Below are 24,422 nucleotides of genomic sequence, written 5' to 3'. Positions count from 1 at the left end.
AATTTAATATTAATATTAATAGAGAGAAGCAAGTAATAGCAGATGAGATTGTTTTCTCATGACTGTGCCTCACATGTAATATATGTAAAATAGGAACAGGGCTCTAACTGTGGCCGCTTCTCTCCCTCTATGGGCACCCCTTACTGAAAGGGCTAATGTTTACTCTCTTTTATTTGAATTTTTATCTTTTAAAAGTGTAACTCTACTCTCATTTGGAAGTCAGACTCATTGAGCTTTATGGTAATTCTTTCAGAATGCACAAGTATACAATTGCATAAATACGGTATGTTTTCAGGTATGTCCGCAATCTTTTCTTTTACTATTAAAAAAACAAAACCCTACACCTATGGGCAAATTCAACTGAGATTGTTATATCCATTAAATGCATTGTATAGCTTCTACCATATATATCAGACATAAGCAAGCAAGCAATAAATAAAAGCTATTACCAATGTTTGTGAACCTGCACTGTAGCTCAAATGCAGAATGACATCCACTTTCCTCTCTAGTCTTAAGAGTGGTGGGCAACTTGTATTGATGAAAAATCCAGCATCCACCAGGCCCAGGTGATCGTCATATTCAGTTAGCTGATTAGGACAACAATCCAATGTAGTAGCTGGAAAGAAAACACATTGCTTTGACATCTGGAAATAATGTGATTTTCTACCATTTAGCTACATTAAATTCAAAGTTGCTTGAAGAGTTTTACTCATCCTTTTGGGTGTACCAAAATAAAGCTTATGGTTTACTGTGTGTTGAATATGCTCCTCCCTGCAAAGGTTGACTATTAAATTTTAAAATTTAAAATTTAAATTCAACAATCACAGACCATGAGTTATAAGCAAATCCAAAAATTATTCTAGTGTGCCATGGAAAAGAAATTGTGCAGTGTGTAAATTCTATGTTGTATTAACTTTATTAATATTGGGTAAAATAGCAGTAAATGGCAGTTGAAGTACAGTATGTACAGTATGTATAAGAAAAAACAGCACTGCTTTTAAAATGTATTTATTTATGGGAGACCATTGCTTAAATAAATGTGTATATAAAACCAATAATTATTAAGGTTCTGGATGCATGTTTGTATGCTCTAATGATAACTGGACTTGTTTCTCTTTGCTATATCTTCTTTTTTTATCTGATGGTTAAGGTGATGGGCTTGTCACCTAGAAAGTTGACAGCCCCGGTGCAAGACTCAAGTGCAGTGCAACTGAGTGAAGTCAACCTAGCAGATTGAAAACATGCAACTGCAAGTAGATAAATAGGTATCACTTCAGCAGAAAATGTTATCACATTCTATACTTTCATGCTGGCGACATGATGAAGGAAGTGTGTCTCAAACAATGCCCTATGCTGAGAATTGGAGATGAACACCATCCGCTTGAGTCAGTCACGAGTGGACAGGGGAAACCATTAAACTTCTAACCTTATTATTATTTATTATGTTTGTTGCCCATCTTACTGTAAGGCAACTCTGGGTGTCCACTTCTGAATCATAGCCTAAAGTAGCATATATAAATGATATATAACATTGTAACATTATTACATATTCCCACAACATTTTTAGTGCAGTCCCAAAGTCTTTCTAAAATTTGCTACTCATTAGTCACTTTGCTTAATGCAGTGGAAGGGAGATAATATACAATATATGGAGAATAATCAATAATCAGATTACTAACAGTTTTTAATCAGGGAAGGTATGGCCCTTGGCATGCATTTTGAACCCAAATTCAGATCCAGACTTGACAATGTATACCTCCAACCTAAGATTTTAATCCCAAATGCACTCATTTAGAAATACATTTTAAAAAGTCTAATCCGAACGCCATGTTAATGATAGTTAGAAATCATATGGGCTGTTCACCTTTCCATCTATGAAAATGCGTATCCTCCATGTAGCGGTCATGCATCTGAAAACCCTTCAGAAAATTGTGATACTGAGCAACAGCTAAGCGATCTGTCAAAACCCCGCGAAGTTTCGTGGCTAGACTTCCAGGTGGGACAAACATGCGGCTTTTTAGCTCATAGGGTTTTGTAGGTAAGTGTGGGTCTTCATCTGCAACGAGGCACAAAGGATAAGAAAGATATTTTTTTCCCTAATTCAAACATGTACTATCTTTTCGAAAGAATTGAAGATTAATCAAGAAATGAAAAGAGACCGAGGCAAGGCTTTATTTGGTGGATTTTTTAAAATTTTAAAATAAGATGGGAGAAGGAAAGTCTGGATAGAGATTCAATCCTATAATAGCCACTTGATAAACTAAAGATTAAGCTTGTTAGAAGCGAAAGAAATGGATTTAAAATTGACTTATTTGATCAGGGTTAAAATATGCAATGTTTTATAAAATTATGGAAAACCTTTATAGACTTTTTGCTGATGTTCGGACAGAAATGACAATGATTTTTGTACTTATGAATGCATAAGGGAGGAGAGGGACAATGGGAATAAGTCAATCATGTATGTAAATTCATAAGGGGTGTGGAATTATTAATTTGCCTGGACTTGTTTCAAGGAAGATCAGGAACCACTTCTTTAAATATTCTTTTTTAAATCTTTTCTTTTCATACTCCATATATTTGTCTTTTCTTTTTTATAATGTTTGTATGTCTTTTACAATTGTGAAACTATAATAAAAAGTATTTTAAAAAAAGATTAGGGTATGTATACAAAATTGGTAAATTTTCATTTCATTTTTTAGAACAAGCCTGTATGTTCTGACAAAAGAAGTAATTTGAAACTTGGAAATATTTTCTTGTTATTCACCCTAAGGCAGGGATCTCCAACCTTGGTGACTTGACGATTTATGGACTTCAACTCCCAGAATTCCTGAACCAGCATTGCTAAGGTTGGAGACCCCTTTCGGCCAATTGTGGCTGAACAGGCTAATGCGGTCTGTTATTAACACAGCTGCCTGCAATTACAATTACTGCAGGTTCGAGTCCCACCAGGCCCAAGGTTGACTCAGCCTTCCATCCTTTATAAGGTAGGTAAAATGAGGACCCAGATTGTTGGGGGCAATAAGTTGACTTTGTATATAATATACAAATGGATGAGACTATTGCCTAACACAATGTAAGCCGCCCTGAGTCTTCGGAGAAGGGCGGGATATAAATTCAAATTTAAAAAAAACTGATTTTGGCAAAAATATATAAAATAAATATATGTTTAAACATAACCTGAAGTGTTTTGGAGAAATTGCTTCAAGATTGGAACAAAACATTCACAGTATAAGACCCACTCATCGTGCATGTGCATACAATGGTCAGGCACCGGGACCAGAGGTTTAATCATCCATGCTTTCGGACGTGTGCTGGAGCCATCTTCAGGGAACTTCTCTCTGGCAACCTACACTCTGCTAGAGAAGTTCTCTGCTAGAGAGAAGTTCCCTGAGGATGGACTCCAGCACGACTCTGAAAGCTCGGATGATTAAATCTCTGGCCCCAGTGACTGACCCAGATTGGATCCTGCAACATTATCCAGGGACACATATATTCATTTTCATTGGTGACATCTGTGATTAGGACTCAGAATTAGAACGCAAATGCAATGTCACGACCCAAGCCCTAGTACTCTTCTACATGAATTGGCATTTTACGTACATGCACAATGAATGGGTCTTGTACTGTGATTTTGTGTCTACCATCTTGTCCAGTTTGATCCCTTCTGAGCATGCAACTGGGTTTCATTAGCAAGCATGCAGCCATCATTTCAGATCCATCTCTAACTTTATATTTTACATTTCTATCTAAAGACTAATAGCAGTATGGCTCTCCTGATATTAGGGTTATATTTCTCATGAGGTTCATTTCTCCTTTAAGACTACAGTACCGTAGTGTCTTTTGCTAAGATGGGCTTGTGGTTATTGAAATCATTTAAAGGAAAATATCCTCAAAACAACTCATTTCTGGACTGAATATAGAGTAGGTTCACACATGCTGCTAAGTAGCTATGATTTACTGAATAAAACCACAGTTGGCTGCTGCAGTTCCTTCCTGCAACACACTAAAACATATTTTACAAATCACAATGGCTTAGCCTACACAACCTAAACCAAACAAGCCCCACATGAAGTGAACTCAACTATAAAATCTTGTCAGGTTTCCTTCCCCCTCCCAACTGTCCCTACCTATATTGGTTTAACAGTGGAAATATAGACAAAGCAGAAGCAAGAAAGATACTCACCAATATCTATAAATTTGTCTTGAGTCCATTGATGCCAGAATTCTTCTGAACTGTTAACTCTATTCCAAATATACAACAAGTTGAGTGAAAATATGCTACTCCACATACCTATGAGGGAGAAGAATGATATTTTTACTGGCAACCTAAAAACAGTTCAGTTGAGAATTGTCCTGTCATTCATCTGACCCAGATTGATGTGTTAGTTTTAGTTTTGTTTCTTTTTCTCTAAGAACTCAAAGCATTATGTGTAGCCATCTCTCCGTTCTTCATTCATAACAACAACCCCAGAAACAGTGATGAGCCTAAAGTCACTAAGCAGTCTTTCAGACTGAGGCTGGACTTGAATCTGGCTCTTTCTTAGTTCCTCATTTCTGATTTCTCCATAACAGAGACCATACCTAAATCTCTGTTTGGAATGCCTGTGTGAAAAATGGGCATTTAAAGAGTTGTAAACAGTAGTAAACAAAAGGAAGTGATCAAGCTGGAGGCTACTGCTAATATTTAATGAAATATTTACTACCTTACAATGTTCTCAATGGAAGTAGAAGGACAGTCATGAATGTTTATGTGCTAGATTTGGGTATATATTCACATTCAGAAAACTGGGACACTCATACTCATATTATCACAAATAAATAAATGTCACCATTTCTTCATTATCATGGTTATCTAGAGGCATCTGTGTTCTCAGCCTGTATTTTATTTTGGAAGCTTATATTATTTGGTTGAATCTGGCTTCACAATAAAGCCAGAAGTCTATATTTCCCATGTATATTTCCCTCTCCTCCTTCAAATTTATTTGCTGCCCATCTTGAGATTCAAGGTGACTCTGATAATTAATTAATGTTGTCCAAGATCTAAACAAAAAGACTGATAGGTTCTTGTTAATTATCTTAGAACAGCAATGGTGGCAAAGTATGGTCCTCCATCCCTTACCATTGACCATATTGTTAGGCCTAATGGAGATTGGAGTTCTACAACATCTGCAGGACTTGATGTTGACTGTCCTTGAACTCAAGAATCAGATCAGAGACCCACCTATAAGGTGCTAAATAATAATACTTTGATATTTATATCAGATAATTGATCACATCACCATGAAGATAGCACAACCGGATTTCTGGAAGCTTCTTTATCAAGCGGCCCATGAAAAATTCACTTCCAAAGTCCTCAGGATGCACAAAGGCTCCATACTTCAGAAATCCCACCTCGTAGGGTGTAAATTCTAGCCATTCTGAGGAAAGAAGAAAGTAAAAATAGTACCTGAGCACTCCTAATTGTAAACAAGTGTAAACAAACCTGCAAAGCAAAAACAATTTCCATTGTGCAAAGAGGGACAACATTTGAGGAGAGAAACCTAAAATTATCCTTCTACTTGCCATACAAACATTTTCATTGATCACCATCTTGAATCATCTTGTTGCATTGACTGCATCCAAAGAATTGTAGGAGAAGACAAATATACTCTTTCAAATCATGTGGGAAATTCCAGAAATACACAGAGAAAACAATGTTATTGGAATTAGACATTAAAATGTAAATAGACTGCTTTGGTTAAATATTGTGCTAAATAATTGAAGCTTGCTTGCTTAATTTGGACCAATAATAATAATAATAATAACCTGTCAACCTCTAACCATTCTATCCCAACCATAGACTGGTAGTCAACCAATTTATTTTACAGAATTATTACAGGCATAAGTAGAGAAAAGATCAGGTGCCTTGAGTTTAAATTAAAGTTCAAATTAAAATATATTTTAAGTTTACATTGAAATGTATTTAAATATGAAATAAATTTGAAGTGCATTGCTTTAATAAGTTGCTTGTTGCCTATAGTCACTTGGATCAGAAAAGCAGTTTATAAATTGAACAAATTAAAAGAAAATTAAAACTCGGCGGGATATAAAGCTTGCAAACAAAATAATGAAAAGTAAACCACTTTGGTTTTTGAATTTGTTCTTGGTTCTCAGTAACAAAAGAGTATTTCTTTTTGAACCCCGATTTTTTAAACCCAGATTTCCAATGAAAGGGCTTTTTCTTTCTTTCTTTCTTTTTCCTACATGTGTGTACAGACAAACAGTTAAATGAAGGAGCTTACTGTTTATGAGAATATGAGGTATATTTATTTGCTTAGGAAAGCAAATGCTGAAATACGCTCATGAGATTTGTTTGTTTGTTTGTTTGTTTCCTTTTTAATTAGTTGGAACCATACCTTTCTGAAATGCAAATACACAAAATAATATTTAAAAATCTTTGCTGCTTTAATGCTTTGCTACAAAGGATGGCAGGCAGAAATAACTGAATTATAAGCCCAATTACTTAACAGTATGTTGAGAAAACCAGTTTGGTTTAATGGTTAAGGCTTGAAACCACAAGACTATGAGTTGTAGGCTCTCCTTAGGCACAAAGCCAGTGGTTGAATTTAGCCAATTACACTTTCTCATCTCTAAAAACAAGGTAATGGCAAACTGTATCTGAAAATCTTTCCAAGAAAATTGAAAGGACTTGCTCAGGCAATCACTAAATCTGACTTAAAAGTACAAAAACAAAACAAAACGAAAAGTAGGGGAAAAAATAGAAACAAGCCCACCATTTTGATTATAACTTCTAAATATATATTGGTAAAATGCAACCATAGCTCAATAGAATGCATCTTCAAATAAGTGGAACTAAATGTTGAATTTCCAGCCTTCATTTTTAGATCCCTCACCTAAAATGAACACTGCAGTTCATCCCATCAAGTCAGCTTCATTACAAATATATATGGGAGATAGGATGATCTCATATGTCATAAAGCAAAATCAGCCTCATTCCATATCTACATATAAAATAAATATAAACAGTATGTAGATCAAGTAATAATCAGATGTAAATATTTGGGAATGTTTACTTAAAATTTGAATATTTGACTTTTGGATGGATGGATGTTAATATTGGAAATACTGTGGCAGCCAGTTGTGATGCTAGATTTCTATAGGGGGTGGATTTTAAGAAACATACTCTACCCTCATGTAAATATTTTCTTAAACTCAAGCTTGCCTCCTAGTGACTTCATGGAATATGAGTGTAACTTCATTGGCAATAAAACTGAAGTGGATTGCCATTGTCTCCTTCTGGGATTTCTTTTATTTTTCACCTAGTTTACAATTTAAATCTTAATCAGGTTTGATTTTGCTTAGCTACTTGGAGATCATCCAAGGTTGGTTAGAGACTGCCATCTATACTAATAACCAGGAGATGTTATCCTGTTATTCATATTCTGTAGCTCCAAATAGATGTAAAAGCAAAACTCATTTTGTTATAATAATAATAAAAAACTAATGTCTCTCTTTAGTGTTATCAGTCACCTTTGAAGTCTTGAGTACTGTACTTGTCCTTGATGTTAATAGTTACATAGATGGGCAGGGGATTTTGTCCATTTATCAAAGATTCTTTCTGCTCTGAAAGCCTGTGATTATCTTTCTAATTGTAAAGGAGAAAAAAACTGAAAAGTTATGGAATAAACACATAACGTAACAACCAAAAATACATAATAATAACAACAACAACAACAACAGAGTTGGAAGGGACCTTGGAGGCCTTCTAGTCCAACCCCCTGCCCAGGCAGGAAACTCTACACCATCTCAGACAGATGGTTATCCAACATTTTCTTAAAAATTTCCAGTGTTGGAGCATTCACAACTTCTGCAGGCAAGTCGTTCCACTTATTAATTGTTCTGTTAGGAAATTTCTCCTTAGTTCTAAGTTGCTTCTTTCCTTGATTAGTTTCCACCCATTGCTTCTTGTTCTACCTTCAGGTGCTTTGGAGAACAGCCCGACTCCCTCTTCTTTGTGGCAACCCCTGAGATATTGGAACACTGCTATCATGTCTCCCCTGGTCCTTCTATTTATTAAACTAGACATACCGAGTTCCTGCAACCGCCTTCTTCATATGTTCTAGCCTCCAGTCCCCTAATCATCTTTGTTGCTCTTCTCTGCACTCTTTCTAGAGTCTCAGCATCTTTTTTACATCGCGGCGACCAAAACTGAATTAGTATTCCAAGTGTGGCCTTACCAAGGCATTATAAAGTGGCACTAACACTTCATGTGATCTTGATTCTATCCCTCTGTTTATGCAGCCCAGAACTGTGTTGGCTTTTTTAGCAGCTGCTTCACACTGCTGGCTCATATCTAAATGGTTATCCACATAAATACAAGTGGAAAATCATCTTAATATTAAAGTTGCTTAAAGCAGCCCAGTAAAGGTAAAAGTTCCCCTCGCACATATGTGCTAGTTGTTCCCGACTCTGCTCATCTCCATTTCAAAGCCAAAGAGCCAGCACTATCCATAGACGTCTCTGTGATCATGTGGCTGGCATGACTAAATGCCAAATGCTGTTACCTTCCCACCAAAGGTGGTCCCTATTTTTCTACTTGCATTTTTTAGGTGCTTTCAAACTGCTAGGTTGGCAAAAGCTGGGACAAGTAACGGGAGCTCACTCCTTTACATGGCACTAGGGATTGGAACTGCTGAACTGCCGACCTTTCGATTGACAAGCTCAGCATCTTAGCCACTGAGCCACCATATCCCAGTATAGGATAAGCCCAGTATAGGATAAACCTAAATATAACAATTGAACATATGGGTGAAAAAGAAGATAAAATTAATAAAGGCTTTTTTTTAAAACTCAGGACAATAAGAATGGCATAATTGCTTGATACCACCTTGGGTACCTGCAACCCAAATTAATGTTTTTACTATTAATGTTACAGAATATTTACTTCCAATGTTTATCAAATAGTGGTATTTGATAAACTAGCAACTAGTGTTCTAATTAGTGTATTATCACATCATTACTCTTTATATTTGTATAACAGGTATCCATAAGTCTTAGGAAATAAAAAAATATATATTAGACTATACCCCATCATTTAACAAATATTCTATGACGAGTCCCCAGAGATCTATAAAAGTTGTAGGGTAGCCCTCCTGTTTCCTTTGATTCAACTGTTGATAGTAGTATTTCATACGGTTCGGGGTGAACATTTCCAACTTGCTTTTGGTCACTTGTTTCTTAGCCTCCTGTATTTTTTCATGTAGATCGTTCTGGGACCAGTTAGCATCCCTGTATAGATGTGCCATGGCCCTGAAAACACACAATGCAATTAATGAGAAATATACCAAAAATTAAAAGTACTTACAAATGTGTATAAAACAATACTCTGAGACTAGCAGCAATACATTCCTAATTTCTCTACAGTTTCTTCAGTTAAATTCTCATTAAGTTTATGCCAACAAACTACAATTTGGTTTTATAGATGTGGCTCGATATTAGGAAAACAACTTCCCATTGATATGAGCAACTCAGCAGAAGAAGCAGAGTCCCTTTCACTGGATAAATTCAGTGAAAATCTGATTGAAAATTTAAATAAGGATCGTACACTAAATGTCCCATTTCAACTGGAGGATTGGCCTACCACAGCTCCTTATAAAATTAGACAGTTTTGAACAAGCCAGCAATTTTTGACATTGTTCAGACATTTTTCAGACTTGCAAAATTGCTCTCTGTGATGCTACTAGTGTTTTTGAGAATACTTAAATGATTTAAGGATAAAGACAAATGATAGAGTATTTGAAAACATCTATAAAGTCACATTGTGACACACTTATCTAATAAGATGAAAATGACCAGTATAAAAATACAAATTTGGTTTTAAACATGTATAAACACAAAAAATCCACATTTGATTAAAATACAGAGATATTTAAAAAGATCATTGAGAAAGTTTCATATTTCCATATGTGTTGACGGAGTGAAAAACAGTGTTTCTAAATGTAAACAATTGCTAGATGAGTTAATGACGGCGTTGACTGTTTTTAAAACAATTAGGTGCCAGATTATGAGGGTACCACGTATGAGACTGATCATCCTATTTTGGGCTTTTTTGTCCAATTCATTTTTGAAGTGACCCACAGGATTTCAAAAGTTTACTGCAAAAGTCAAAACCATGAATGACTGGTCCCAGACTAGCACTGACCAACCAGCAGAAGCCAGCGGGTCTCAGATTTGGAAAAGTTGGACTGTGGAACATTACCAAGGAAGTATATCCATTTTATCTAAAGCATGTTTCAATAGACGTATGTATTATGTACAGAGTGCTTCTGAAACCAAATGGAATATTTTATCATGCCATGGTGGCACAATGGTTAGAATGTAGTATTGCAGGCAAAACTCTGCCTGCAGTCTGGAGTTCGATCCTGACTGGCTCAAAGTTGACTCAGCCTTCCATTCTTCCAAGGTTGGTAAAAATGAGGACCCAGATTGTTAGAATCAATATGCTGACATTGTAAACCACTCAGAGAGTTCTGTAAAGCAGTATGAGGCAGTATATAAGTCTAAGTGCTATTGCTATTGCTACTGCTACATAGAGGGAAATGTGCATTGGCTATGCTAAGAAGATACACAACATGAAGATACAAAAAATTTAGCATGCTAGCATTTGTAGAGTAGTCATGTATATGCAAATATTTGAAAAATGCCAATGAAGTGATTTGATGCATTAATACATGATTTAAATGCCCTTATAGAAATAAAGGTGCCAAAGAGATTGGAAGTTGTTGCACACATAACAATGTTGCCATCCATTGAGAACCTGTATACTGCACGAATCAAGAAGAGGGCTGTGAAAATATTTACAGACCCCTCGCATCCTGAACATAAACTGCTTCAACTCCTACCCTCAAAACGACGCTATAGAGCACTGCACACCAGAACAACTTGACACAAGAACAGTTTTTTTTCCAAAGGCCATCACTTTGCTAAACAAATAATTCCATCAACACTGTCAAACTATTTACTGAATCTGCACTACTATTAATCTTCTCATAGTTCCCATCACCAATCTCTTTCCATTTATGACTGTATGACTATAACTTGTTGCTGGCAATCCTTATGATTTATATTGATATATTGACCATCAATTGTGTTGTAAATGTTGTACCTTGATGACCGTATCTTTTCTTTTATGTACACTGAGAGCATATGCACCAAGAAAAATTCCTTGTGTGTCCAATCACACTTGGCCAATAAAAAAATTCTATTCTATTCTATTCTATTCACTGTATAATAAAAGCATAGGAGAAAAATAAAAGTGAGATTATTCATAATTGATAAGATGATACAAATATAAGAATGTCTACATAGCATTACTATAGACATCTGTAAATGCACACCAATGTTAGAAGTATTACCATGTTACTTGTCTTGTATTAACTTATTACCAATAATGTATCATGATTTTTTACTTACCATGAAGTTCCAGACAAGCCAGACATGTATGTTACACAATTCATAATATTCAGTTTTGTGAGTGCTCTCATAGAGCCAAATGTTGTTGTGTATGACCTTGTCCCACCTCCAGTTGTCATGATTGCCACCACAGGAACCTGGGTAAAACAAGGACATGGCAAATAAAAAATAAGCACAAAATAGAACCTGGATAATAAATGTGTGGTATTTGTAAGTATTTGTAGCCTTGCACTTACCTGAGTGCTCCTTCTTATGTTCTACCTCAGATTTCTTAAACTTGGCAGTCTTAAGACATGCTGGCTGGAACTGAAGTCCAGATAATCTTAAAGTTGCCAAGTTTGAGAAACACTTGAATATCTAAAGAAGACATATATATCCTTGGCTTTTAGTCACTTGAAAAAAGGGAACTCAGGTTCTTTATAACACCAAAAACACTTGCTGTGTCTGTTCTTGAGAACTTGTTCCTTCAAATAACAGTAAAATGCATTCAAAGAAAGTGTATTCTTTAATTATTAGAAAAATGTATATATCTATATCCCATTTCTTATTTAAAACCCCCAGGTTGCAGTAGTAAACTAAACAATTCAGAAAAGAATGATAAAAACACAACAAAGATAATCCAAAAACTGATAAGCAAATAGGTAATGACTGGGGGAAAGCTTAGCGGAAATAGAATAAATTGATTTTCTTTAATGTTAAGAAACATCTGTCAGCAACCCACATACCTCGTGATCTTGCAAGTCATAATCAAGCTGGAGAACCTGCTTCAAAGCTTGAGCAACAATTTTTTTCCGCTTACACAAGAACTCTTGCTCTTGTGAACAGAGATCATACCCCAAGCGCACATCTAGGTCTCCTGGGCAGGAACAATTACTAAAACATAAAACATAACTTAGAAACTTTATCTCAATATATAAGATACCTATGATCTCACAAAAATGTAATAAAACAAGAGATGGTTTAAAGCAGGGGTATCAAACTCACATTATCACGGCAGCATCACGTGACATATCAGGACTTCTTTCCCCTTCACTAAACCAGGTGTGGGCGTGGCCAACACGTGACGCATCCGACCAGTGGGCCGTGAGTTTGACAGCCCTGATTTAAAGTCACCGATCACTGTCACAATCTATGAAATAGCTGTTATCTGTTCAAGTGTTCCACACAATACACTGCATATCTCAAAAGTACTTTCAGATAGCACTCAGGTATAGATATCATAAAAGATACCTTAAGAAGATTGACAAAATGGACTCCTGTAATGAAAAGGGAGTGGGGGAACACTTCACAATCTTTTCAGAATGGAATCAGGTAGAAAAAATTGGGTTGCCCTGCATCTAAGAGACATGTGAACTAAGGCTTCATGGTGTTAACCTATAGTGAATGCTTCATAGTTTATTATTTGATTTTAGTAACATTCATTAAGAATGGCACACATTAATAGATAAAATTTGATATTACTAGTACCCAAAGGAAGTGTCCAGGGGGTGGAGGGGTGGATGTGGTGCATAAATTTCTGCATCCAATTGCTGCATTTCCCCCTCCATGAAACTTTCTTCTCTTTTATCTATCTTAAAATAGTTTCATGCAAGGAAGTCCACACATGACACTTCCTATTTGCTTCGGCAAGAAAGAAGATTCTATATGTCCTTTCTGCATCCAAAGTAACCCAAAGAGTAAAGAAGAAACTGGGGTTTTGGGGCAGAGATGGGTTTCAGCAGGTTCTGACCAGTTCTGGAGAACTGGTAGCAGAAATTTTGAGTAATTCGGAGAACTGGCAAATACCACCTCTGACTGGCCCTGCCCCATCTATTCTCTGCCTCTTGAGTCCCAGGTGATCAGGAGGAAATGGGGATTTTACAGTAACCTTCCACTGCCATGCCCACGAAGCCACACCCACAGAACGGGTAGTAAAATTTTTTGAACCCCCCACTGTTCTGGGGGAACTGTTTCTCCTCCCCAAAGTCTCTCTCCTGAGATCATTGACGGGGGGGAGGGGGGGCTGCGCATGCATGCTGAGTCTTGCCATCTGCCTGAAGGAGGAGGAGTGGTTGCTGCTTCTCCGCTCTTCCAGGCAGGCTCGGCTCTCCTCTCGGCTCTTCTCTTCTTCTCTGGTGAAGTCAAGCGGCGTCTCTCCTCCCTCTCACGCCCCCTTCTCTGCCACTCCCCCTTCTCCGCCTCCTCCTCTTGCGTTGCCGCCTCCCATTTTCAGAATGGGAGTGAAACAAAAAAAAACCGGGACTTTTTGGAATTGCCGCAGGACGCGGAACAAATTATTAAAAAGCGGGACTGTCCTGCCAAAAGCGGGACATCTGGTCACTATACTATACAATGCAAAAAGTAATCTGACTGTGTTGTATTTAATTGTATCTTATTTGATGGTCTGCTTTCCTAGAAATTTCTATTCAATTACTACTAACCCCACTTTTGCCCTGTGCAGTCTTTAACTCTTCAGGGCTATCTGGCAACCTAGATATGAAAAGTAATAGCGATATTAATTATTGGTGCTTCTTACCAATCATTCACTTTTACGTGCAGATTGTACTTTTTTTCCTGAAAAACAGAATGTAAACATATAAAAATCACAGCGCTAATGTATTTTCACTTTAAATTAAATAAAACATTAGCTATACTCTTTAAACTGTGATTAAAATAATTCGAAAAGTTTCTTTTCTTCAAAACACAGTGATTCAGAGTATTTCCCATAAATAATTTGAATAACTTAATTTCTGTGTAAAGGATCAAGCAGTGGGTTGACAAGTCCTGAGGCTGAAAATCAGTTTAAAAGCCAGCATTGTAACTGCTACAAGTAGTAAGCCAATAATGGCATAATAATTTTTATTTTATGAAGGGTCATATTGGGGGATTTCCCCACATTTGCACAAGACTAGAGGAGATTATCCTATGTGATGAGCTAATTCACACAATTATAATATATGAACTGCCCACCTCTACCCTTTCATTGTTATATTTCTAGACTAGTACAAATATAACAATTTCATTGTTATCTAAAACAGGGCATCTAAAACAGGGGTGTCAAACTCAATTTCATTGAGAGCCGCATCAGGGTTGTGTTTGACCTCGGGGGGGGGGGCATGGCCAGCTTGACGTCACTCGTGTCAGGGATGCCTGTGGTGGCCCGATGCTCAGTCAGCAAAAATGGGCTCCCAATCTCTGTTTTCAGATGGTACAGCCTCCTACAACTCTCGGGAAACAGATCTCGGGAGGACTGCATGTTTTTGCTGGCAAAGGATTGCAAGAGGCTGTCCCAGTCGAACACAGAGATTGGGAGCCCATTTTCACTGGCAGAGGCACTGTGGGCTGGTCCTTCACTGTTTCCAGGGTGGCTCTGCAGGCCAGATGTAAGCACTCCATGGGCTGGATTCAGCCTGTAGGACTTGAGTTTGACATCCCTGATCTAAAATATTTTGGTTTGCCCTCATTGTACTCCAAAAATTTCAAGTATGCTTAGAATACACAATTTTGCATTTTCTGCTGTCATAATCCAAAGGAAATATTTCTCAGTGACTACTCAGACCTAAACTTGGTTGTAAATATAGTATAGATGACTGTAGATAAGGAAATAAAAAAGGAAATGAAAGCTTCTCCTTATGATTATGTACACAGAATCGCAAAGTATGGCTAGCTTTCAGGGCTAGTTAATTTGTAATTTCCAAATAGAAATAAGCAAACTGAACTAAAAGTTCAACCTTAATCCAGTCCTGGAGATGGGATAGCAATCGCAGGATACATAAGACCGAATGCATGTGATAAATACCTTTAACCTCTTGAAAATGCAAACAGCCCCATATTTAATTATATCAGCTACCTAAGCTACTTCCCTCTGGTTCTAAATCCGAAACAACTGTCTTCTATCTAGCAGCCTTTGTTTTTTACTTGAGTAACCCATGGGGCCAGCTCCTTTAGCTTTTGTTCCTGCCTATAAAATAAACTAATAAACAAACAAACAAAAAATACTAATAGTGAACTATTCAGAATGACAAACTTCTTAAATTTGGATGCATATCTCTGTATTTTTATCTTTCTCAAGAACTCTGCCTCTATCTCTGTCTCCATCTCTAGTTCTGTCTTTGTCTCTGTTTTTAGCTCTAGCTCAGTTTCTAGCTCTATCATGAGTTACTTCCTAGTAACTAGGGTTCACATTCAGTGACCTACTGATCTGTTTTACCATTACAACCAGGAATTTAGCCAGCAGTCTTTCTGGTTAACTTTGGCTGATTAGTGGCATTTAATGTATCACTGCTCCGTCTAACATCTGGCAATTTTTGTTATTGTGTGCGGCTTTTATTTTGTAGTAAGCAGAAGGGGGGAAATGCTTTGGAACTGCAAAGTAATCTCTTGAATCTACCCAGGAAGGATGAGGAAATGATTAAAAAATGTGGTTGTGCCTTGTTACAATGGAAAGAAAGAAATCCAGTAGGACAGAAAATGAGGTGAGATGAGCTGAAGTTTCATTGGAAATCTTCCCACCCTGCAGCTTTTGCAATATTTCTTCTGAAGCAGCAGCGGGATAGGAAGAAAACCAACTTAACGGTGGAAGATCTTCTCAAAACCTACACATAGGCATCTCAGCTTTGCACAGAAAGGTAGCATATTTGCAGAAAGGTGCAAAATGAATGATTTCATTCTTTTGCCTGAAGCAATCTAAAATTTAGGTTAGATAGAAGATCTTTATCCATGCTTGAAGAAGAGATTGTTGCTCAAAGAAACTGATTCCCTAGCATTAAGTTAATGTTGCTCAGAACTCACAGAGTCTAGCTAAACAAAATCCTGTTTTGATCTCCAATGGTACTCAGAAGACTATACAGCCAAAATGACTTTAGAGAGTTAGGGAATCACATTGTTTGGATCAAAAAATGCAAAAGATGGGAGAAGAGAAGACATTAAAATCTTCTTTAAAAATGTGTTAAGGAAGTAAAGAGGAAACAGCGATTTGGGTGGTGTAGGGCGAAACAGGGTAGAAGAACTAGAAACTGCCAGGTGGAATTGCCAGTCATGCAGGCTATGGAGGAGAATGAGTAAACACAACTGAAGGAGGAATACCAACTGAATTGCCCAATATGGAATTGTGAATGAATTGAGGGAGCGGTGAGCCACCAACCACATAAAAAGAAGAAAAGTGAATCCTCATTTCCTAAATGAGAAGCTGTAAGAAGGAGAAGGAGAAGCAATTTACTCCTGATGGGTAGAGATATGAAGGGAGGTAAGGGGAAATAGAGTAAAAGAAAGCTAGTCTGCTCCTGGAAAGGGGAACATTTACAGCATTTGAGAGCATATAGTTGCCATGCATAATGTATTGAAGTGTTGACTATCCAGTGACTGGGTGATTATGAGGGGGAGCTTAATTAGGCAAAGAGAGATTAAAGGAAGGATGACAGTAGCAATATGCAAGAAGGTAGCTGTAATCCATTCTGGGAAAGAGAAACTGAAATAGTTTAGGGCAGTGTTGCAGGTTAGGTCAGTATTGTAGCCTTACCCAGAACAAGATGGACACTTATGCCCTTGTGTTTTTCCATATGAATAATTATAATTCATTTTACATGGGGCTGCCCTTAGAACCTCTCTGCATACCAGCGGTGAAATCCCCTCTGGTTCTATCCAGCTCACGGAACAAGTAGCACCACCAGCGGGAGGCTTCGCCCATCCACCAGGACGTCATTACATCCCTTTTTTTACCACCTGTGCGTTCCCAAACCAGTAGCGAAGGTAAGTGGATTTTACTGCTGCTGCATATTTCTGTAATATGGTTATCGCAGCAGCTACAATGACTACACATATACTTCCAAGTACAATTCAAGCAATTGGTTATCATAGATAAAAATGGGACTCAGGGCGGTAATTACTTCAGGACCACTTGTCCCACATAGATTATGGGACATCGATATTTCTGAAAATCCCCACCAAGCAAGAGGTGTAACGGAAAAGGACTCTAAAATTGGACATTCTTGGTGGAGCTTTCCTTCCTCTGAAACTGCTTCCCTCTTGAGGCAAGGAAGGCTACAATTCTCATGGCTTTCCAAAGCTTGTGAAAAGTTGGCTGTTCTAGAAGATTTTTGGAGTTCCCAGTAATTTTAGGAAACTTATAATCTCTATAAAAGTATAATGATATAATTGTATTTTTAAAAAAAGTACATTATTTTATTATTGTTGCATTGGCTGCATCTTTTGTACATTTGTGTACAACTTAACTGAAGTGTTTTACCAATTCACAGATAAACACATTATTTCTAGTATTTAAAGAAGGCACTCACTTCCACTATGGGCACTTTCTCTCCCATAGGCAGGGAATTCAGCTTCAGAATTGGAACATCTTCCTTGATGGAACAAGAACAGCAACGCTAAAGAAAAAAAGAAGTCTATAACTATGAATGTTTTTACAGAAAAGACTTGTTCTAATAAATGAATGAAAGGACATTTGTAATAATTGTGATAATAAATTAGACTGACATACAGGGTTATAATGTTGTTTTGTCTTTGGTAGTTTAACATTCAATGATGGATCCTTGTACTTGATATAATGGAACGTAGTGGGACACGGAGGTGTGACAACTGCATCTGAACCCAACTTAAAAGTTTGTGTCCCTTCATACGATCCTTTTATCGAAAGTGAAAGGTCTTTCTCTAAAGACAGAGAGAAAAGAATATGGAAAAACATTGTTATAGCAGAGGTTTCCATACCAAGCAAAAATACAATGAAATATTTCAATGTGAATAAAATAAACTCTTAAATAAAATAATTAAAACTAAATTATTAATAATTAATTAATAGTTAAAACTAAATTATTTGATATATCAAGATAATCTGGAAAAACTTTTAAGGAAAATTTCTATAATCATCCATTCACCAAAAGTGATCTGGGTGGCAACCAGAATTAAAATTAAAATTCATTTCCCTCCCCCCTCTCTCCTTCTCTCCCTCTCTCTTTGATTTCCTGGACTAGTCCTTGCAATTTTCTTCACAAAGTTTGGGTGGTTTGCTCTTCTCTTCTTTCTAGGACCTTCTAGAGTGGTTGACAGCTCAAGGTCACTCAGCTAGTTTTGTCCCTAAGGAAGTACTAGAACATGTGGAGCCCTGGCTTCAAATCTGCTGTGTTAGCCATTATACCAAGCCTGTTCTGCCTTAAAATCATCATACACATTCATAAGTCAACGAAAGAAAGTCAAGGCCCTTTAAGAAACACATTGTTAACATATCACACAGACATGCTCATTCCAGAGTTCTGTTAACATTCTGACCCAGAGGGTGTGTCTGTGGGGTAGGGGTGAGGGGGAGAGAAACTGGGTCTTTAGGGACTTCCGGAAGGCCAACATGTTGGGATAGTTCATATCCCAGGAAGATACTAATCTACAAGGTAGGTGCCACGATAGAGAAGGCACATTTCCTATAGGGAACCAAGTGGATCGTGGAGCATGTTGTGAACATTAAAATGTTCATATTAATCAACATTTGCAACATGGTGGTTGTGTGTGTGTGCATGTGGGGGTGGGGAAACCTTTGTAAAAATATCTTATCAATATTCTAAAATAAAGCACATTTTAAGTAAATCAGACAATTGAATGACCTTGAAGGAAATTCTATAACCTTATGGACATGAATCATCAATCATGAATGTAAAGCGAAATGTATCTGTAGATATTTAGCTACCTTGGATATTGGGTGTTTTTATAGTTTAGTGTTGTTTTAGAATTGCAATACTAGAATGTTGCAGTCTGAATTCTTTTGTAGTTTTTAGAAAGGTAGTAAATACTTTAAATGATCAATAATTTCTTTAGAGTGAACAGACATAATTCAAGAAGTTTGTCTAGTCAATGGTGGGAGAATGGTGGGGGAATGGTATAAGAGAAAAGGTACAGAAAAGAAGGACAGGCCAATAAGCTAGGTTCCCACCACTTTACCACTTCACTGACAAAATCTTGACCACCTAATTTCCCTCACCTTGGTCATGGACAATCTGGGTGACCTCATAAAAATTATCCTTGCTGAGGCTTCTGGGTGGCGCCACCTTTCTCGTTGGGTGCTAATTTATGGCACTCCGCATTGAATATGGTAAAAGCCGGATTTAACAACTGATCCCGGCTTCATTTCTCTCTCTGGTTGAAAGAGAGAGACAGAGCAAGGGGGAGGATTTGGGTAGATTCCCCTAGGGGCTTTGTTTTTGTAATACAAAGTCCTGAACGGTCGAATCCCCTTATTTACCCCTCCCCCACCTCCAGTATTCTCTGCGCTCCTGAAAAAGCAGGAAAAGAGGAAGGTGTCCACTTCTGCTAGCAATTGATTTCTTTTTGTGGATACAAAAAGCAGGCGGAACGAGTGTGAGGAACAATTATTGGTTTGCAAGTATTTTTGATTTTCTGACTTCCGCCCCTCCTTCAGTTTCGTTTTAGAGAAACTGAAAGCAGAGCGATACATCAAAGGGAGCTTTGCTGTTGAATCGAAACTGAATGGAGATTTTATCTTATTGTGTTTGACTGTGGACTATTGGATTATATTACGCTGTTTAAGTACTTTACAAGGGGATTCTCAGCAGGAATTTTGTTATGGAGGTTCTTTCAGAAGAATGGATTCGTGACTTTATACAGGACTACACAGAAAGTATGTATTTAATTATTCAAAAATACGAATTGATAAAAAATGGGGACGTTTTGGATGAGAGTTTGGAGCAAATTAACCAGTGCAATTATTCGGAAAATGGAATGGAGGACATACAAATAAAAGTGGATAAATATGAAGATTTGATTGTGAAGAAATAAGGTGATCTAAAGAAGTTTTCTTTAAATAGTTTGGATGAGCTGCCTGAATTTGTGCTACTGGAGATTGTTCTTCAAATGGAAAAGACTCACAAGCTTAATGTTTCCCAAGAGTTCTCTTTTTGGACTGATGGAATATACGGCAGTAATTTTTGGATTTCTGGACATAAGGAATTACTAGGAAATATTGTGATTGACTTTTTAAAAGGAGCAACGAAGGAAAGACAGAGATTAATGCACCAAAAAAAATGGCAAGAGACAAAAGTATTATTTTTGAAACAAGGTTTTTTTTAAATATTAATAGACAAAAATATTAGTGTCCCCGAAAGGCAATTCGTGATTATAAGAGACTAGATATTTGGATATACTGGACTTTGATGAGGAAGGACTAAAGTTGAATAGATATTGTAATTAATTAAATAATATTGTAATTTTCTCTATTGAAATTTTATAAATTTTATAATCTGTTGTATTGAATTTTAAATAGAATATTCTTGAAAGATCTTATGTAAGAAGGACTTGGGGGGGAAATTATATGGTTATATGGTTATAGAAGCTATAAGGGAGATATTCTCTGAACTGGATTGGATTTTTATGCTTTAGCTGGTTTTAAATATTTTAGGATTAATTTGTTCTACTGATTTATATATTTTATTACTGTTTATTGTTAATTTTTTGAAGGATTTGGTTATGTAAGGAGGAAGTCAGAGCTAGAGAGGGAGAATTGGTATAATAGTTTTGGGGAAAAAAAATTTTTTAGCATATGTTTGTTTTATTTTTAACTATACCTTGTGTTTGTTCCGGGAAGCCAGGGGGGGAGGGGGGAGGGGGTTTGTGAAGGGAGAGGGGTTGGGGGGAAAGGGGGAAAAAATTTTTTTTTGTAAAACTTTTTGAATTAAAAAAAAAATTATCCTTGCTCACTCCATCTTTAAATAAATAATACATGGTCCTGATTGGCTAACAGCCATAATCAATATGCCAAGTAATAATGAGATGCTGGAGTTATGTGAAGAGACCTCATAAATCATGGACAATTTCCCGAGTTCTTTATCTGAATTTTTTTTTGCTCTGTTAAAAACATTTTAAGTTTACTTTATTGTCATTGCACCCCATACAATGAAATTAAATGCCATCTTCAGTGTACATCATACATAAGAAAACTATTTTAAAAATGCAGTTATGATTATGAAATAATTTTATATAAACTCACGTGATTTATGTCGCTTACTTTGATCCACCTCTGCTTCCAGGGTACAAATTTCACGACACTGTAAAAAACAGAAGTAGTAAACAAAAGCAGCATAAATGATCACTTCTAGATTTAAAACTGTTTTGTAAGATAACTTTGAATAGTACCAGTATACCTGTAGAAAACTTAACAGCCAAGGAAAAAATAACTTGAAGGTATATTAATATAATTCAGTTTTGGCTATGAGAACAATAGGAAACTTCCATTGGTTTCTTTGCTGATTCCTTGCACTGATTTTCTTTGTCGCCCTTCAAATAAAAGTTGTTTTTGCTTTCAGTAAGAGGGTAAAGAATATAGGTAGGTAGGCCATTAGCAACAATGGAGGTACTTGCATTAGCTGTTGGAGGTACTTGCCGCGGTGGCGGTTGAGACCCCCAGACTTATAGTCATGGGGGATTTCAACCTACCATCAGCTGGCTTGTTATCGACTGCAGCTCGGGAGTTTCAGGCTTCCATGACAGACTTGGACCTGATTTGAGTAAATGATGGCCCTACACACATGGGGGGAGGCACGCTGGATTTGATTTATATCTCTGGACAGTGGCTAAATGATCTGGAGTTAGGTGATTTAGTAACAGAACCTATGTCATGGTTTGATCATTTTCTCCTTCGCCTAGACTTCCGGACCGCCATTCACCACCGCAGGGAGACGGAACCTATACGTTGGTTCCGTCCCAGGCGCCTGATGGACCCTGAGAGGTTCCTGACGGAGCTTGGGCCATTCCCTGAGGATCTGGCCCACGGCACGACTGAGGAACTAGTCGCGGCCTGGGAACAGGCCGCGGCTGGGGCCCTGGACCGTGTCACGCCTTTGCGGCCTCTGACCTGGCGCAGATCTCGTCTGGCCCCTTGGTTCTCTGAGGGGCTGAGGGAGATTAAACGCCGGAGAAGACGCCTAGAGAGCACCTGGAGGTCCAGTCGTTCCGAAGCTGATTGGACACTAGTTAGGTCCTATTCTAGGACCTACCTGGTGGCAATGAGGGAGGCGAGGCGTTCCTACGCCTCCACCCTCATTGCGTCGGCAGATAACCGCCTGGCCGCCCTGTTTCAGGTGACCCGCTCCCTCCTTCATCAGGAGGTGCGGGATGACCCTTTGCAGGGACGTGCCGAGGAGTTTAGTGGTTATCTATACGATAAAATCGCTCAGCTCCGGGACAGTCTGGACCGAAATTGGGATGATCCAAGCGAGGGAGAGGAGACACGTCTTGTTGAGCCGGTTTGGGATGAGTTTGACCCTGTGGCTCCCGAGGACGTGGACAGGTTGTTGGGGAGGCTTCACGCCACGACATGTTTACTGGACCCGTGTCCTTCCTGGCTGGTACTGGCCACTCAGGAGGTGACACGAGGCTGGCTCCAGAGGATTATCAACGCTTCTTTGTTGGAAGGGGTTTTCCCTGCCGCCTTGAAAGAGGCAGTGGTGAGACCCCTCCTCAAGAAGCCCTCCCTGGACCCAGCTATTTTGGGTAACTATCGTCCAGTCTCCAACCTTCGCTTCGTTGCGAAGGTTGTAGAGAGTGCTGTGGCGCGACAGCTACCCCAATACCTGGATGAAGCCGTCTATCTAGACCCGTTCCAGTCCGGCTTTCGACCCGGATACAGCACGGAGACAGCTTTGGTCGCATTGGTGGATGATCTCTGGCGGGCCAGGGACAGGGGGTACTCCTCTGCCCTGGTCCTATTAGATCTCTCAGCGGCTTTTGATACCATCGACCATGGTATCTTGCTGTGCCGGTTGGGGGGATTGGGAGTGGGAGGCACCGTGTATCGGTGGTTCTCCTCCTATCTCTCCGACCGGTCGCAGACGGTGTTGACAGGGGGGCAGAGGTCGGCTGCGAGGTGCCTCACTTGTGGGGTCCCGCAGGGGTCGATTCTCTCGCCCCTGCTGTTCAACATCTATATGAAGCCATTGGGTGAGATCATCAGTGGCTTCGGGGTGAGATACCAACAGTACGCTGATGACACCCAGCTGTACTTTTCCACCCCGGGCCACCCCAATGAAGTTGTTGAAGTGCTGTCCCGGTGTTTGGAAGCCGTACGGGTCTGGATGGGGAGAAACAGGCTCAAGCTTAATCCCTCCAAGACGGAGTGGCTGTGGATGCCAGCATCCCGATTCAGTCAACTGCAGCCGCGGTTGACTGTTGGAGGCGAGTTATTAGCCCCAAAGGACAGGGTGCGCAACTTAGGTGTCCTCCTGGATGATCGGCTGTCATTTGAAGATCATTTGACGACCGTCTCCAGGAGGGCCTTCCACCAGGTCCGCCTGGTTCGGCAGTTGCGCCCCTTCCTTGATCGGGATGCCTTGTGCACAGTCACTCACGCGCTCGTTACCTCTCGCTTGGATTATTGTAATGCTCTCTATATGGGGCTCCCCTTGAAGTGCACTCGGAGGCTTCAGTTAGTCCAGAATGCAGCTGCGCGGGTGATAGAGGGAGCTTCGCGTAGCTCCCACGTAACACCGCTCCTGCGCAGACTGCACTGGCTACCTGTGGCCTTCCGAGTGCACTTTAAGGTGTTGGTTACGACCTTTAAAGCGCTCCATGGCTTAGGGCCTGGGTACTTACGGGACCGCCTGCTGTTACCACATGCCTCCCACGGACCCGTACGCTCTCACAGAGAGGGACTTCTCAGGGTGCCATCCGCCAAACAATGTCGGCTGGCGGCCCCCAGGGGAAGGGCCTTCTCTGTGGGGGCTCCCACACTTTGGAACGAGCTTCCCCCAGGCTTATGTCAAATACCTGACCTTCAGACTTTCCGCCGCGAACTGAAGACATACCTTTTTATTCGCGCGGGGCTGGCTTAAATTTTAAATTTTAAATTTTAAATTACATAAATTTTATCGATTTTAAATTTTCTACTAATTTTAAATGGGGTTTGGTTTTATAAATTTTAAAGTTCTAGGCTAATTATAATAAGTTATTTAACTGCATTTTAA

At 38.7% G+C, this 24,422-nt stretch overlaps 1 protein-coding gene and 1 long non-coding RNA gene across 2 annotated transcripts in view; one reads left to right on the top strand and one right to left on the bottom strand.

The window, feature by feature from the left end:
• LOC131187595 (cytosolic phospholipase A2 epsilon-like) overlaps nucleotides 1-24,422 on the bottom strand; it is a 48,791-nt gene that overhangs the window by 7,063 nt on the left and 17,306 nt on the right. Inside the window, exons 8-19 of the mRNA XM_058162022.1 lie at nucleotides 21,452-21,509; nucleotides 17,945-18,114; nucleotides 17,745-17,831; nucleotides 13,988-14,025; nucleotides 12,198-12,345; nucleotides 11,473-11,609; nucleotides 9,087-9,309; nucleotides 7,531-7,645; nucleotides 5,280-5,417; nucleotides 4,184-4,291; nucleotides 1,865-2,056; nucleotides 450-616 (exon numbers count right to left, since the gene is read on the bottom strand). Coding sequence (XP_058018005.1) covers nucleotides 450-616; nucleotides 1,865-2,056; nucleotides 4,184-4,291; nucleotides 5,280-5,417; nucleotides 7,531-7,645; nucleotides 9,087-9,309; nucleotides 11,473-11,609; nucleotides 12,198-12,345; nucleotides 13,988-14,025; nucleotides 17,745-17,831; nucleotides 17,945-18,114; nucleotides 21,452-21,509 — 1,581 coding nt within the window. The remainder of the gene's footprint in view (nucleotides 1-449; nucleotides 617-1,864; nucleotides 2,057-4,183; nucleotides 4,292-5,279; nucleotides 5,418-7,530; nucleotides 7,646-9,086; nucleotides 9,310-11,472; nucleotides 11,610-12,197; nucleotides 12,346-13,987; nucleotides 14,026-17,744; nucleotides 17,832-17,944; nucleotides 18,115-21,451; nucleotides 21,510-24,422) is intronic.
• LOC131187596 (uncharacterized) lies at nucleotides 16,577-17,938 on the top strand. Its single transcript, XR_009152586.1, has 3 exons — nucleotides 16,577-16,696; nucleotides 17,050-17,199; nucleotides 17,774-17,938. It is a non-coding gene; the product is annotated as an uncharacterized LOC131187596 (long non-coding RNA).

This window comes from Ahaetulla prasina, chromosome 1 (assembly GCF_028640845.1).
Source record: "Ahaetulla prasina isolate Xishuangbanna chromosome 1, ASM2864084v1, whole genome shotgun sequence".
Taxonomy (NCBI): Eukaryota; Metazoa; Chordata; class Lepidosauria; order Squamata; family Colubridae; genus Ahaetulla; species Ahaetulla prasina.
This window is presented reverse-complemented; position numbering and strand designations above follow the sequence as displayed.